This window comes from Tauraco erythrolophus, chromosome 5, assembly GCF_009769465.1.
Source record: "Tauraco erythrolophus isolate bTauEry1 chromosome 5, bTauEry1.pri, whole genome shotgun sequence".
In the NCBI taxonomy this organism is placed as follows: Eukaryota; Metazoa; Chordata; class Aves; order Musophagiformes; family Musophagidae; genus Tauraco; species Tauraco erythrolophus.
Genome location: NC_141469.1, coordinates 62,991,906 through 63,004,452, shown reverse-complemented (window position 1 = coordinate 63,004,452; position 12,547 = coordinate 62,991,906). Strand labels below are relative to the sequence as shown.

Here is a 12,547-nt window from a genome sequence, read left to right as displayed (position 1 = left end):
TTATCCTTGATACACCTAGAGACAGCACCAAGGATAAGTTGTTCCATTATCTTTCCAGGGATGGAGGTGAGGCTGACCGGTCTATAGTTACCTGGGTCTTTCTTCTTGCCCTTTTTGAAGACCAAAGTGACGTTTGCTTTCCTCCAGTCCTCAGGCACCTCTCCCATTCCCCACTATTTAGCATAGATGATGGCGAGTGGCCTGGCAATGACATCTGCCAGCTCCCTCAGCACCCGCGGGTGCATCCCATCAGGACCCATGGATTTATGGATGGCCAGGTTGCTTAACTGGTCCCTAACCAAGTCCTCATCAACCAGGGTAGACTCCTCCTCTATCCTGACTTCCTCAGGAGCCTCAGTGTTACGGGGCTCATCAGGATAGCCTCCAGCAGTATAGACTGAGGCAAAGAAGGCATTCAGTAACTCTGCCTTCTTCTTATCCTGTGTCACCAGGGCACCCTCCTCATTCACCAGTGAGCCTACATTGCCTCTAGTGTTAGTTTTATCTGCAATGTATTTGAAGAAGCCCTTTCTGTTGTCCTTGACCTTTCTTGCAAGGTTTAATTCCAAGGAGGTCTTAGCTTTCCTAGTTACCTCCTTACATCCTCTGACAGCAGACCTATATTCCTCTCAAGTGGCCTGCCCCTCCTTCCATGATATGTGCACTCTCTTTTTCCACTTGAGTTTGCCCAGCAGTTCCCCATTTAACCATGCAGGTCTCTTGGTACCCTTTCTTGACCTCCTACCTGTTGGAATGCAGCAGTCTTGAGCTCGAAAGAAGAGGTCCTTGAAGGCTAGCCAACTATCTTGGGCCCTTTTACCTTCTAGTACTCTGTCCCATGGGATTTCTCCTAGCAATTGTTTGAAAAGATCAAAGTTGGCCCTACTGAAGTCCAGGGTTCTAGTTCTGCTAGGAAAACAAAGTTTTTCACTGGTGAATGAGAATTTAGACCTCATGACCAGGTATAATATCAAGATTTCTGTTAGACTCTTGTTTTATTCAGTTATAATTATCTAAAGTAGAATGCAGTTCTTTTAACTTAGCCAAGTAACTAAAAAAGAAACTCCAGCAGAAAGTATTCTTAATATTGATCGGGTAAGTCTTTGCTGGAGTTGCTTAGAGTTTTTCTTTCCTAATAATTTTTTTTTTATTGTACTTTTACTGTATGGTTCTTTGTACAGTGTAGTTCTTAAATATGAAAATAGCACTATCTGATAATGTAATTATAATAAATAGTATGATATTTTCTAGCGTAGTCTTAAACTGTGTTTGCATTATAGTAAATGAGGTGTACAGCATTTACGAGTGGAAAATACACTAGAAAGATCACACCTATTTTCATTATTTTGGCTTCTTAGTTTAAAGTATTTAATCATATTTTGGCCTCATTTACAAAGTCTCATGACAGTATTTTTACTTTTCAGGAGATTTCTGTGTTACAGGGTTTCTGCCAGAAAGGTGGGATTGTCATGTAGATGTTGTTCTTGAATTTCTTCTAGTTTTCTTTTTCCTACCCAGTTCCTGTATTTTTGAATTCTAATTTCTTGTAAAGTAATTTAGATTTTCACGAAATTACAACAAAAGTCAACCTTATGCAGGGCACAGGCCCTTTTTAACAGGGATATAAACGTTGTGATTTATTTTGCTGCTTTAATTTTACTTGCTTTATCCCTGCAGGTTTTAACATATTTGCTTCACAGAAAGAAAGCTCATAGAAACTTATCTTGCAGTGTCAGCTAAAAGTACTCTGTTTTTTCTGTATCTTGCTGCCTTTGTATTCAGATAAGCCTTATTAGTTCAGAGACATTTGGTTTGTGTGGATTAATAAAATTCAGGAAAGGAATTTTCAAATGAATCTTGAAAGCAAATCAGAGTACGAATCAGCCTTACTTAGATGCAGAGAATGTTCTGAAAAGAAACATTACCTTATGTTGATGATAATCAGATGTATATTGTCTTCCAGCTTATTACAGAGCGAATCTCAGCATTTTGCAGTTAGTGTTCTATAAAAAGAATATTACAAAACTTGATGATCTTGTTTTCACAAACAAAGCAATAAGAACACCCTAGTGTCTCAATGCCATCCAGTGAGATGTTGCTTTGTTGGTGGGATAAGAGGTTATTGGGCAGCTGTGGAAATGCAGAATAGACTAAGGCTGTACTCCACTATGACATCTGCATATGAATTTGTGTCAATTAAGTTGCAGGAGGAATTTTAAAAACAAACAAAAATAGAGAAAAATCTGCCCCTAGCCTATTTAGATTCCATGATGCTAAAAATAACAGTAAAATATATATCTTCAGTCTCATCTATTCCGGATTTTTTCCTTACAAGTCTATTTTTTATTTAATAATTTGAGTCAGCTAATTTCATTAATAATAATTGGAATAAATTATTATGCAACAAAAGAGGTAATTCTGTTTCCTTTAAAATGACAACCAAAATGAACTTTCTGGGACATAAGCCAGAACATAAACATTTCACGGAACAGAAATAGTCTTAGATACGTCTATAGGATGAGTGCAGAAAGCCACAAGTCGCCATACCTATCTCATGAGCTGCTTTGCTTCAGGTCAGCTCCACTTCGAGGTTATGTGCAATGCTTTTGCACAGGCTTGCTAGCACACCAACACAGTGAAGCTTCCAGTCAAAAGGTAGTGCAAAACCAGCTCTGAGATGGGGCAGACCCAGCTCGCTACTGTTTGCCCCCATACATGCGTATCTAAGACCTGACCCTAAAATTTAGGTAGGAATTGCTAGGTGACTAAGCAGTATGCTGACAGCTGAAAATTCAGATGTCTTTCAAATGCAAAGTGAAATACATCAGAAGGAATAATTTGAACCATTCATGCACATTAGTAGGTTCTGAACTAACAGGAAAAAGAACATAGGTACCAATGTGAGCAGCTGAAAGAAAATTTCTGTTCAACATCCATCATTAATCAAAAACCTATGTGAAGATGCATAAAGAACATGAAGGAAAATAAGATATTCAACAGACAGAAGACCATATTTAACAGAGTCAGCAAGAAAGCAGGGTACTTAATACTCTGTAGTGTTTGCTCAACACTGTAATGAAGATAGCATACGTTTACATTATTTTTCCATGTTTCCACGCTTTAAGGCTGAGAAATTAGACCAGCTAAGCTTAAAAGTAGTTGTGTGGACTACTACGTTGTGTGGACTACTGATCTTTTTTTATTGTTGTTTAATTCTCCCTGTTAGAAATATCGTTCACTCAAAGTATGATAAATTAATGATTGCTTTTTTCTGCTGCACAGAACCTGAAGCGCGTGGCAGAGACATGGATGGATGAGTTTGCAGAGTACATTTACCAGCGACGGCCTGAGTACAGACATCTCTCAACTGGTGATATCTCTGCCCAGAAGGAACTTCGCAAACACCTTAAATGTAAAGATTTCAAGTGGTTCATGGCTGCAGTGGCTTGGGATGTCCCCAAATATTACCCTCCTGTGGAGCCTCCACCTGCTGCCTGGGGGGAGGTGAGAAATACACAAATTAGATCAAATTTAAATAAGTCTAACATTTTACATTACAGGAAATGAAAATTATGAAATTAGATTTAGCTCCTATGATAAGTAGTGTTATTAAGGGAGTTCACAGTGATTGGAACAATTCCTGGACTAGCCATTAAAACGAGAAGCTGTCATGCCTTAAAACTATTACTGGCCCTTTTATAATTCATTACAATTTTGTGTGTACAGGCCATAAGATACTTGCATATGTACGTTATGCACAGTGAGGACAAGAATGCAGAAAAAAGTATGTAGCACTCATTATTGCATGTCACAAAATTATTTTAGATGCTGGAAATCACTTTAGTAAAAAGAAGATCTGAAGTCAACGCTTTTTTTTTTGCATATGCACTTCCTCCTGTTCTTACAAGGATAGTTGTACATAGGTGGAGTTAGGTTTGCTCTGTTTTGCTCACACGTACAAGTGTGACAAGAGCAGTCTGGACACTTCTCTTTTAAAAAGACTGGGTTTGCTCAGCTTGTGGTCTGCATTGTGTAGGTGCTGTCATGACCAAGTACCAGTAGCAGACAAATACAATTTCTGATTTGGGGGATGAGGGGAGGGAGGGTCCACCAAAGAGGAGCCAATATCCAAGCATCATCCCAGATGAGGGGGTGAGCAAAGAGCCTGCTGCAACTCTCCACCCATGATCAAACCCGTTCTGCGTTCGGACCGCTCTGAAGAGCAGAGCTGTAGCACACCGCGCTTTGACAGCTTGTTTTGTGTGGAAGAAATGAAAACACAAAGAGTGCAGGGACAGGAAATTACTTCTGTAGTTGCACTGAAAAATTACAGTGGCCTTTTACCTCTAGGAACTACAGCGGATTCACTCCATAGAAAGGTGGCGTGCAGAGGGCTTTTTGGTCTCAATTCATTAAGATTTATAAAGAAGGCTTTACTCTTTCAGCGTATTGTGCTACTTTTTTAAAAGCCATAGAAATATCTGTACTGTGAGTTCTGGCCTTCTCTGATTTTGCTGCAGATGTTCTTGGGGCTCTCAGACAATTACCTTTTATATTTGAAACCAGAGTATGAAGTTGAAACTTAGACCAAAACTTTTGGTAAGACCTCTCACACCTCTGCATGTCCCCTGTGGTCAAGACTGGACTATGCAGGGGATTTCTAAACATAGGTGCCTCTACTATTCTCCAGAATTTCTTTTTAGAAAAGCAAATTATCTCATTGCTAAATTTAAAAAATAACTTTCTGTGGTATTAGCAGTCTTAATTCTTCTTTGTAAGCTACCAATTACAGACTTTCAAAGGAACTTCTTTTATGGATGTCTTACTGTTTGCTACTTCTTGGCAATAACGAACTCCTTTGTTGTTAACGTTTCTTGTATCTTTGATACTGCTGCCTGTGCTTTAAGGGATTAACGTCTACCAAGAAGTAACGAGTTTGTCAATAGAAGTCAGGCTGGATCGGGGTGCTGTGACTGCTGCTATGATCTTTCTTCATCATCTTCCACATGTACACATGTGCATCCTTGGAGGACTGTGACCATGGGATGTATAATTCCTCTGGCAAGCGGAACAATCCTTAACTCAATCAGAGGGTCTAAGTGGAAAAGATTTTGATTCAGGTATTCATTCTTTTCACAGCGATATTAAGATCGTCTTTGCATAAAGCAAGACTTTTTAAAAGTAAATCAAAGATCACAGCAGTGGTATCAAATCTGTACCTAAAAAGCAGTTACTGAGTTCTTAGGAAAGAATTGAAGACCAAAGGCTTTCTGTTTCCTCTAAAATGTACTTTCTCTAAAATAGTAAGAGAAGTTTCAGCCCTACTACTCTCTTTTTTCCTGAGACTGCCACATTCCTATGAAGTTTTAATTAATTTGTTGGCACTTGCAAGGAACTTGAACAAACATGAAGGTCAATAACTGTCACAATTAGAAGCCAAAAGAGGAAAACAGGCAGTGTGTTGCTGCTTTGTAAGAAACAAGCAGCTCTAGAAACCTTACTGATTATACACACCAAAAGTCTGTGCCAAGACTGACTGTCATTTAGTACCCTATCTGCTTCCACTTGGAAAGACTTTTCATATGCTTGCCTATGCCAGTCTGAGAAAGGATAAACAATGAGGTACTCAGACAATTTTTGGCTCCAGTATTTTGATATCTAGCTAGTAAAAGCATGTAGTGTGAAAGCAGACATCTCATAAAACAGCCTCTGTACAACTCCTTTTTTTTTTTTCCAAACACATTTATTTAAAATCTGACTTACATTTCTTGACAAAATCTGTTCATGATGGAAACAAAGGAAATTTGTAAAACTAAAACCGATATTCTTCGCTACACTTTCCAGGGCCTTATCTCTTCTGTTTGTTTGTGCCTTTTGTCCTTTGTAGCTGGCAGTGTGTACATTCCCTTGATATTCTGTTCTGCCTTGTAACATCTGAAAGATGTGCAGTAAACGAACGTAACAGCGAATCCAGACAGATTAAGGTTAGCGAGACTGTCAGTTCTGTGCCTGGGTGAGATAACTGTACTCCTTCCTCTCTCACCATAGAAAAAAGGAAAGTTTTCATTTAGGTTTTCTTCTTATCCTTCCAAATATGTTAGAAAGTATGCTACCAGTTGAAAAACAGTAATACCCCTCTCATTCTTTTTTTAAGACATAATAATTTATTGGTAATTGGTGTATTTGAAATCCTGTTGAAGGAAGTTAAAACAATAGCTGCATTAGATGAGATTTGGACACCAAATGTTTACTTTGGAAGTACTCATGAATCTACAAGCTGTGATCCAGCATGGATATATTGTGCGAGTATCACAGCTTCCAACAATACCTTTGAAAACACATTTTACAGTAAATCATATAATGTCAGCCATTGTCATTTATTTTAGTCTTCATGAGTCCTATAGTCAAGGTGATATGAAAACAAATAATTTCTTTTACTCAGTCAAAAGGGAAACAATTAAGCTTGGTTTCATTTGCTGTTACATGAACTTGTTGATGTAATACACAGCAAGTCTCAATCACTGCAGCAATGCTAAGCAGTAGGATCTGAAAATACTCCTTTCTCAGTCCTGAACTCATGGATTTTACAGAATTGTTTTACAGAACTGATATGAAAATGTCACCTATGAAGTTAAGTCAAGTGGCACATTTGAAAAAGGATTAAAGCCTAAGAACTTACTAACTTCTCTTTTGATTACTTTCTTTTTTTAAAATATCATCCTTATACCCCTAACGAGTCAATCTCATCTCACCAAGTGTCACACGTTTGTTGTACGAAAGCGATCTAACCAGCTGTTCCCCACCCTGCACAGACCAAATGCTGCACAGCTGGGCTGTTCAAATTCTTTCATTGGGATCAGTATCGTACTGAATAAGAGAGTCCCTCATTTCTTCAGTGAGGTCTTTGGCAGTGGTTAACTTCTTTTAACTTCGACTTTTCCTTTTTATGATTCACTCAAAGGATAAATACTTTTAAAATTACCATGTATCAGCTGAGAGGAAGAGAGGTTCATTTTTCCATATTTGATCTGTAGACATTGATGGCCCTAATGTTATCTGAGAATGTAAGCAGTGCACTAAAACTGGCTTTAAGTGCTGCTCAAATGAAAAAAAGCAACATAAATGAACATTACTAATGTCTTCTAAGAGCTACAGCCACTTTCTTATTTGAGGCATTATATCAGATGTATGGAAAGCATTATATAAATGGATAGCACCACGATGTCTTTCTTGTTGCCCTGTTGCGGCACCATCTCCACAGTCATCGTTCTAACAGATGACCATATTGAACATAAATTTGTCTTTAGATTTCTATGCTTTCCCACTTTTTGCTTTTGGTGCAGGCATTTTCGTGCCATGATGACCACACGAGGTAGCTCGCAAGACCCCTGGGAGTGCCTCTCCCTCTCTGGCTTGCTCCACTCTGCCCCTAGGAAGGCTGAAGTGACAGCTTGGCTCTGATGCAGGCAGGGCAAGGCTGCTAGAGCCAGGACATCACCCACTACCTCAACAGCAAATCTTGCAGGAACTCATTTGTCTGTGAAAAAAGTTGTAGAGTTTTAGAATGATCAAAGAAAATTGGTCTATTTACAACTGCTGGACCTTCTGAAACTTTAATTTCCCTCTGCAATATCTTTTTCAGCCTAAAATACATTTCCATAAAAGAAAGGGGAGAATTCACTTTACTTTAAATTGCAGGAGCGTGGGGAGAGGTTGTCTTGGTTTTTTCTTCATTTAACATGGAGCATGCAAGTGTGTCATTACACAGATCCCACCACAATGTTCAAAAATCTCAAAATTAATCCCAGCAGGCTGTTTATCAATGGCCTGTGACCGTTTGTTTTCCTCAGAAGACTGTAATCTTCTGACAAGATTATCATGGTAATCAACACATCCATTGGTTTTCAGTTTCCATTCCATGCTTGTGTACTAATGACAAATATGATGTTTTTGAGAGTGTGGTGCTAGACCATCTTACTCTGCCTCTCCCATGGGGAGCTTATTAAATCATATAACTGCTTGTCTTCTGCAAAACTCCAACATTAATTTAGCCAGAGGTCAAGTTACGTGGGAGACCATATATTCTGCAATATGTAAACACTGTTTGGGAACCCCTAATTTTTTATTTATTTATTTATTTTCCTTTCTTGACAGATGTCCAAAAATCTCTTCTTTTCTTTTTTTTTTTCTCCCCCTTTGAATACTTGCTTATCAAATCAACAGATTCAAATGTCAAGAGGTAACACGGTCTTCTTCAAACCTAAGGTCTAGGCTTTCCAGCCTTCTGTCATCCCATGTTCCAGCTGCTATTTTACATCACGTTCCTCTTTCCTCATCATAGTGTCAGCGAGCTAAGCTACTTCTTTTTCAAGGCCTGGCCTACTCTGGAGAAAAATCTTTTCAACATGGGCTGCCTAACTTAGAGAAAACAAGCTGTAGTTTTAACATGTTAACTGCTTTTCATGAAACCCAAGGATTACTGTATCTAGGCTTACCCAGTGATTTCTCCTTACGGCTTGCAACCTCATTTAAAGCACAGAAGTCAGCTGCTACACCAGCAGAAATCCCACTCAGGTGACATCTCTTTGTTCCCAAGCGTTGTTGCAGCACTGAGAAGCCTGTACGTCCTTGCTTGGACACCTCCAGTGTAGAAGAGGGAGAAAAGAGACCCCTTAGAGTTTGGGTTCTCTGTTTTTACGCCTCATCTGCTCTCTATAAGGACTACAGGGCCCATAGTCTTAGTGTCTATGTCCCAACATGTGTTAGGATGGCATTTCAAGAATTAAATATGCATAATGACTTACATTATGTGTCCCATGCTTTATTTGGAATTTCTTTAATTCTCAATCAGCCTTGAAGATCACCGCTAACCATCCTTGTTAGCCCATACAGACTCCTCAAAAGCATGCTTTTTGCATACGCTTATCTGTGTGTTCAAATGACAGCATTTAAGCTTGAAGAAGTAAGCATTATAGGTAGCAGCTGTATGCCCTGCCTGCATGGATGATAAAACCTGTCTCCTGTTCATCCCGAGTCTCTACAATTGTACAAATAAGAGTGTTGGAAATGTGAGCGTATTAGGAGTGCAAGCTATTTCTTTGCTAGTTGTAACTCATAAACTTAAAAATGTGAAATCCATTGTGTGAGTGACTGGAGACAAGGCAGTTCAAATGCATATTGATGTAGAAATGAGAAAAAAAGCCTCTCCTCACTGTGCTTCTGCTTTCCTTCCTTCCTCCATGAAAGCATCTTAGGAGATTTGCAGGCCCTGTGGTGCTTGTGCCCAGCAGAACATTCCCCGCGGTTCTGGCAGCAGCACGATGGCTCAGTTCAGTTTCTAGCGACTGCCAAGGCCACACAGAAACGCCAGAAAATAAAAGCACAGACTTGACTGAAACGCCTGTATTACAAAAAGAAAATGAAAAGCAAACCGCAACTCCACTGCAGTTAAAAGGAAGGGTAAAACAAACAAACAAAAAAAAGGATGTGCGAACGCGTAAGCTGCAACAAACCAGAGGGAAAACTACCGCAAGGAAACGTTTCAGGAGCAGAGGGAAGAGGAGAGGAGAGGAAATAAGGAACAGGGGAGACATTCCAGCAGTGAAGGAACTAAATGTAGAATCAGCTCAAACCTTTTCCAGAAATGTAGAGAACAAATTTACTGCATAGTCCAAATGACTGAGAACAGGATAGAGCGATGCCATCAAGACAAAATTATGAATGCCTGTTAATCCATAAGCATTCATTGGACGTGGAGTATATTCACTGTTATTTTACAATTCTGAATCCCATAAACGTACATCAATTATTAATGGCAGTTGTTAGCTCCATTTTAATTAGCTCACATGTTCTAAGAACAGAACTGATGTATCATTTAATTTTGTATTAGGCCAGTAATCTTTATTTATACAATGTAAATTTAAGCACACTGACAAATGATTGAATACTCTCAAAAAAATTATATTTGTAGTAGTTATTTCACATGAAACTTTAAAAATATAAAATTAAAATCTATTCCCCTCCTTATTCTTTCTTGTCTCTTTTGCTGGGTGATATGAAAATGAAGGCAGGGTTGTTGAGAACTAATTACCTAACATTCTTTTTATCAGTTAACGTGACTTTTGTACCATGGGGCTCAGTGCTGGGTTTCTGCATCTGGTTGCATGTATGAAATGCTAGAGATTTACCTCATCTATAGCGATTTTTATTGTATCAAAATAAAAAAAAAAAAACTCCAGAACTGGGCTTCTCCAAGTTTTAGAAGAATACTCCTCTGACCATCAGTGAAGGCTTAAAGTTTCGTTGAGGTAATTGCTCAAACTGATGCTCCTATCATTTGCCCAGTCTGCTCTTTTCTAGGCTAAACAAATGCAGCTCCTAAAACCTTTACTGAAGGTGACATTTTAAAAATTTTCCCCAGTTCCTGTTGCTTTCCCATCTGTCTAAATCTTTCTTAGAACATGGTGAATAGACTCAATTCCAGTCCTCCAGAATCAGGAGAAGAGCGGAGCAGCTCTCCCATGAGCCTTACAAGCACAAGGATTGCCCCTCCTTGCAATGCTTTATGCTATGCTGAGTGTGAGGTATGCAGTATTAAAAGAGTGGCGATCTTTACATTTGTCTAACATAATATGGCAACAATGGTGATTTCTGAAATATTTTCCATGGAAAATTATAAATGTCAACTCGACTGTAACTCTATTCAGCACCTAGCTTTTCTTTTTTTAAAATACAGATTAAAGTAGTTGCCAGAATGTCAAAATATACACCTCTTTTCTGTATATGTATAGAATTTGTACACATCTCCGTGCATGTATGTGCACTTCGATTACTCGGTTTCCAGGTATCTTGTTGACAGGGAAAGTTTTTTAAGAAATCCCCTTCATTCTGGAGGTGTCTAAATGATTTTTAAATAGCCCAGCTAAGGTAATCAAGGAGAAACATGCATGTATTTCCAAAGTAAATTTGAGATTTTCCTCTTTTCGGTTGCAGTGGGCAACTCACTCCTTTTCAATCCAGTCTTCCGAAAAAAAACCCACATGGCAGCAGTGATACAGAAGTGGTATGACTGATAAGTCACAGATTAATTATTACTCAGTGGCTTCAGTGTCAAAAATGAGATTTTCCTTTTAAGAGTACCTTACACGGCAGAGTGTTTGCAGAGGCATGCAGACAGCACAAGGAACCTCCATGGGTAATCACAGTTTCAGTACAAATTTGTTAAATACTTTTTAACTTTTTGTGCACTTTGGGCACTAGTGTGTGACCTTCTCTACAACGCTGTTACTGTGTCAGAGGAAGAACAAGCATTGGAACAAGGTGTGCCTGAGTTTGCAAGAAATATTGCTCCGAAGCCTGTGAGAAACTCCTGCAGAAATCATTTCCTTTTAATCCAGTTGATCTCTCTTGCTCTGGTAGGAGGGGAGAAGCAGTCAGACCAAGCTTTGAACTTCTCAGACTTTTTTTCTCTTAGTTTCTTTGTGTGAAAATGTTTCATTCAGACCTACCTTTCATTTGTTAAGCTGAGTATTTCAAACTTTGTTGCTTCTAAAGCTGTTCAAAAAAGAATGGTTTATTCCAGGACGTGGCACTCTACCCTGTAAAAAGTATGTCCCACCACTTTTATGTAACTAATGGCCAGTCTCAAGCCCTTCGGAGCTAAACTCGTAAACCTCTAATGTTGGAAGCTCTATTCCACAGCCTGGTTTAACGTGAAATGTTGTTGCTTGGTTTTGCAGATTCGAAACGTGGCAGCCAATCTTTGTGTGGACAGTAAACACGGAGCCACGGGGACTGAGCTGAGGCTAGACATCTGCGTGAAGGACGGCTCAGAACGGACATGGTCACACGAGCAGGTATTGTAGCAGCGAAAAGAGAAAAGCAGGGTAAAATTTTTGCTTCTCTTGTCCAGTTTCTAAACATTTCTCTGAGGACTTCTCTTTTTCCTACAGCAAAGCAGGATGTAGAAAGAAGTTGTGAATGATTGCTGACCTTAATGGCTTTTACAAAGTGCTCTTCAACATAACCTCAGAAATTCCAACCACCACCTGGGCAGTATAATCTTCTTAATTTCCAAAAGGAATTGCAATGCCTGAAGAGCTTTTGAGTATCTCATTCTTCTACGCTGTGTCATGAAAGTGTGTTGATTTTGGTTCAGTTACCTGAAAATATTTTAAATATAGTACCTGGGCTTGTAAAGTTCTAGTGGTTTTCTACTTCTATGTTTTCAGTTCAATAAGCGGTTATCTTTTAAATTAATATGAGGCATAAGCAAGATAAATGGGTAAAAGCTAGGAAGAAAGAGTTTCACAAAGACAAGGGATGATAAAGACTCAAAAAAAAAGCTTTTCTCTAGGTTCGTTAAGTAGAAAAATATTAGCTCTCAGGAGTGCGGAAAAAAAGAGCTCTGATTTGTACTCATTGTGGCTGTGAGTGCCATAGGAAAGGGACCATGACCCACAGGCTGTGGGTATGGCCAACGTGAGCAAAGAGAATCCGGATGAAAAGTACAACCTAACCGTTTATTAGCAATTTTAGTGAATGTGCC

General features: G+C 39.0%; 1 protein-coding gene across 1 annotated transcript in view; it reads left to right on the top strand.

Annotated features, from left to right (window-relative positions):
* The window catches only part of GALNTL6 (polypeptide N-acetylgalactosaminyltransferase like 6), a 510,232-nt gene that overhangs the window by 479,318 nt on the left and 18,367 nt on the right, over nucleotides 1-12,547 (top strand). Inside the window, exons 9-10 of the mRNA XM_086611935.1 lie at nucleotides 3,283-3,504; nucleotides 11,739-11,855. Coding sequence (XP_086468061.1) covers nucleotides 3,283-3,504; nucleotides 11,739-11,855 — 339 coding nt within the window. The remainder of the gene's footprint in view (nucleotides 1-3,282; nucleotides 3,505-11,738; nucleotides 11,856-12,547) is intronic.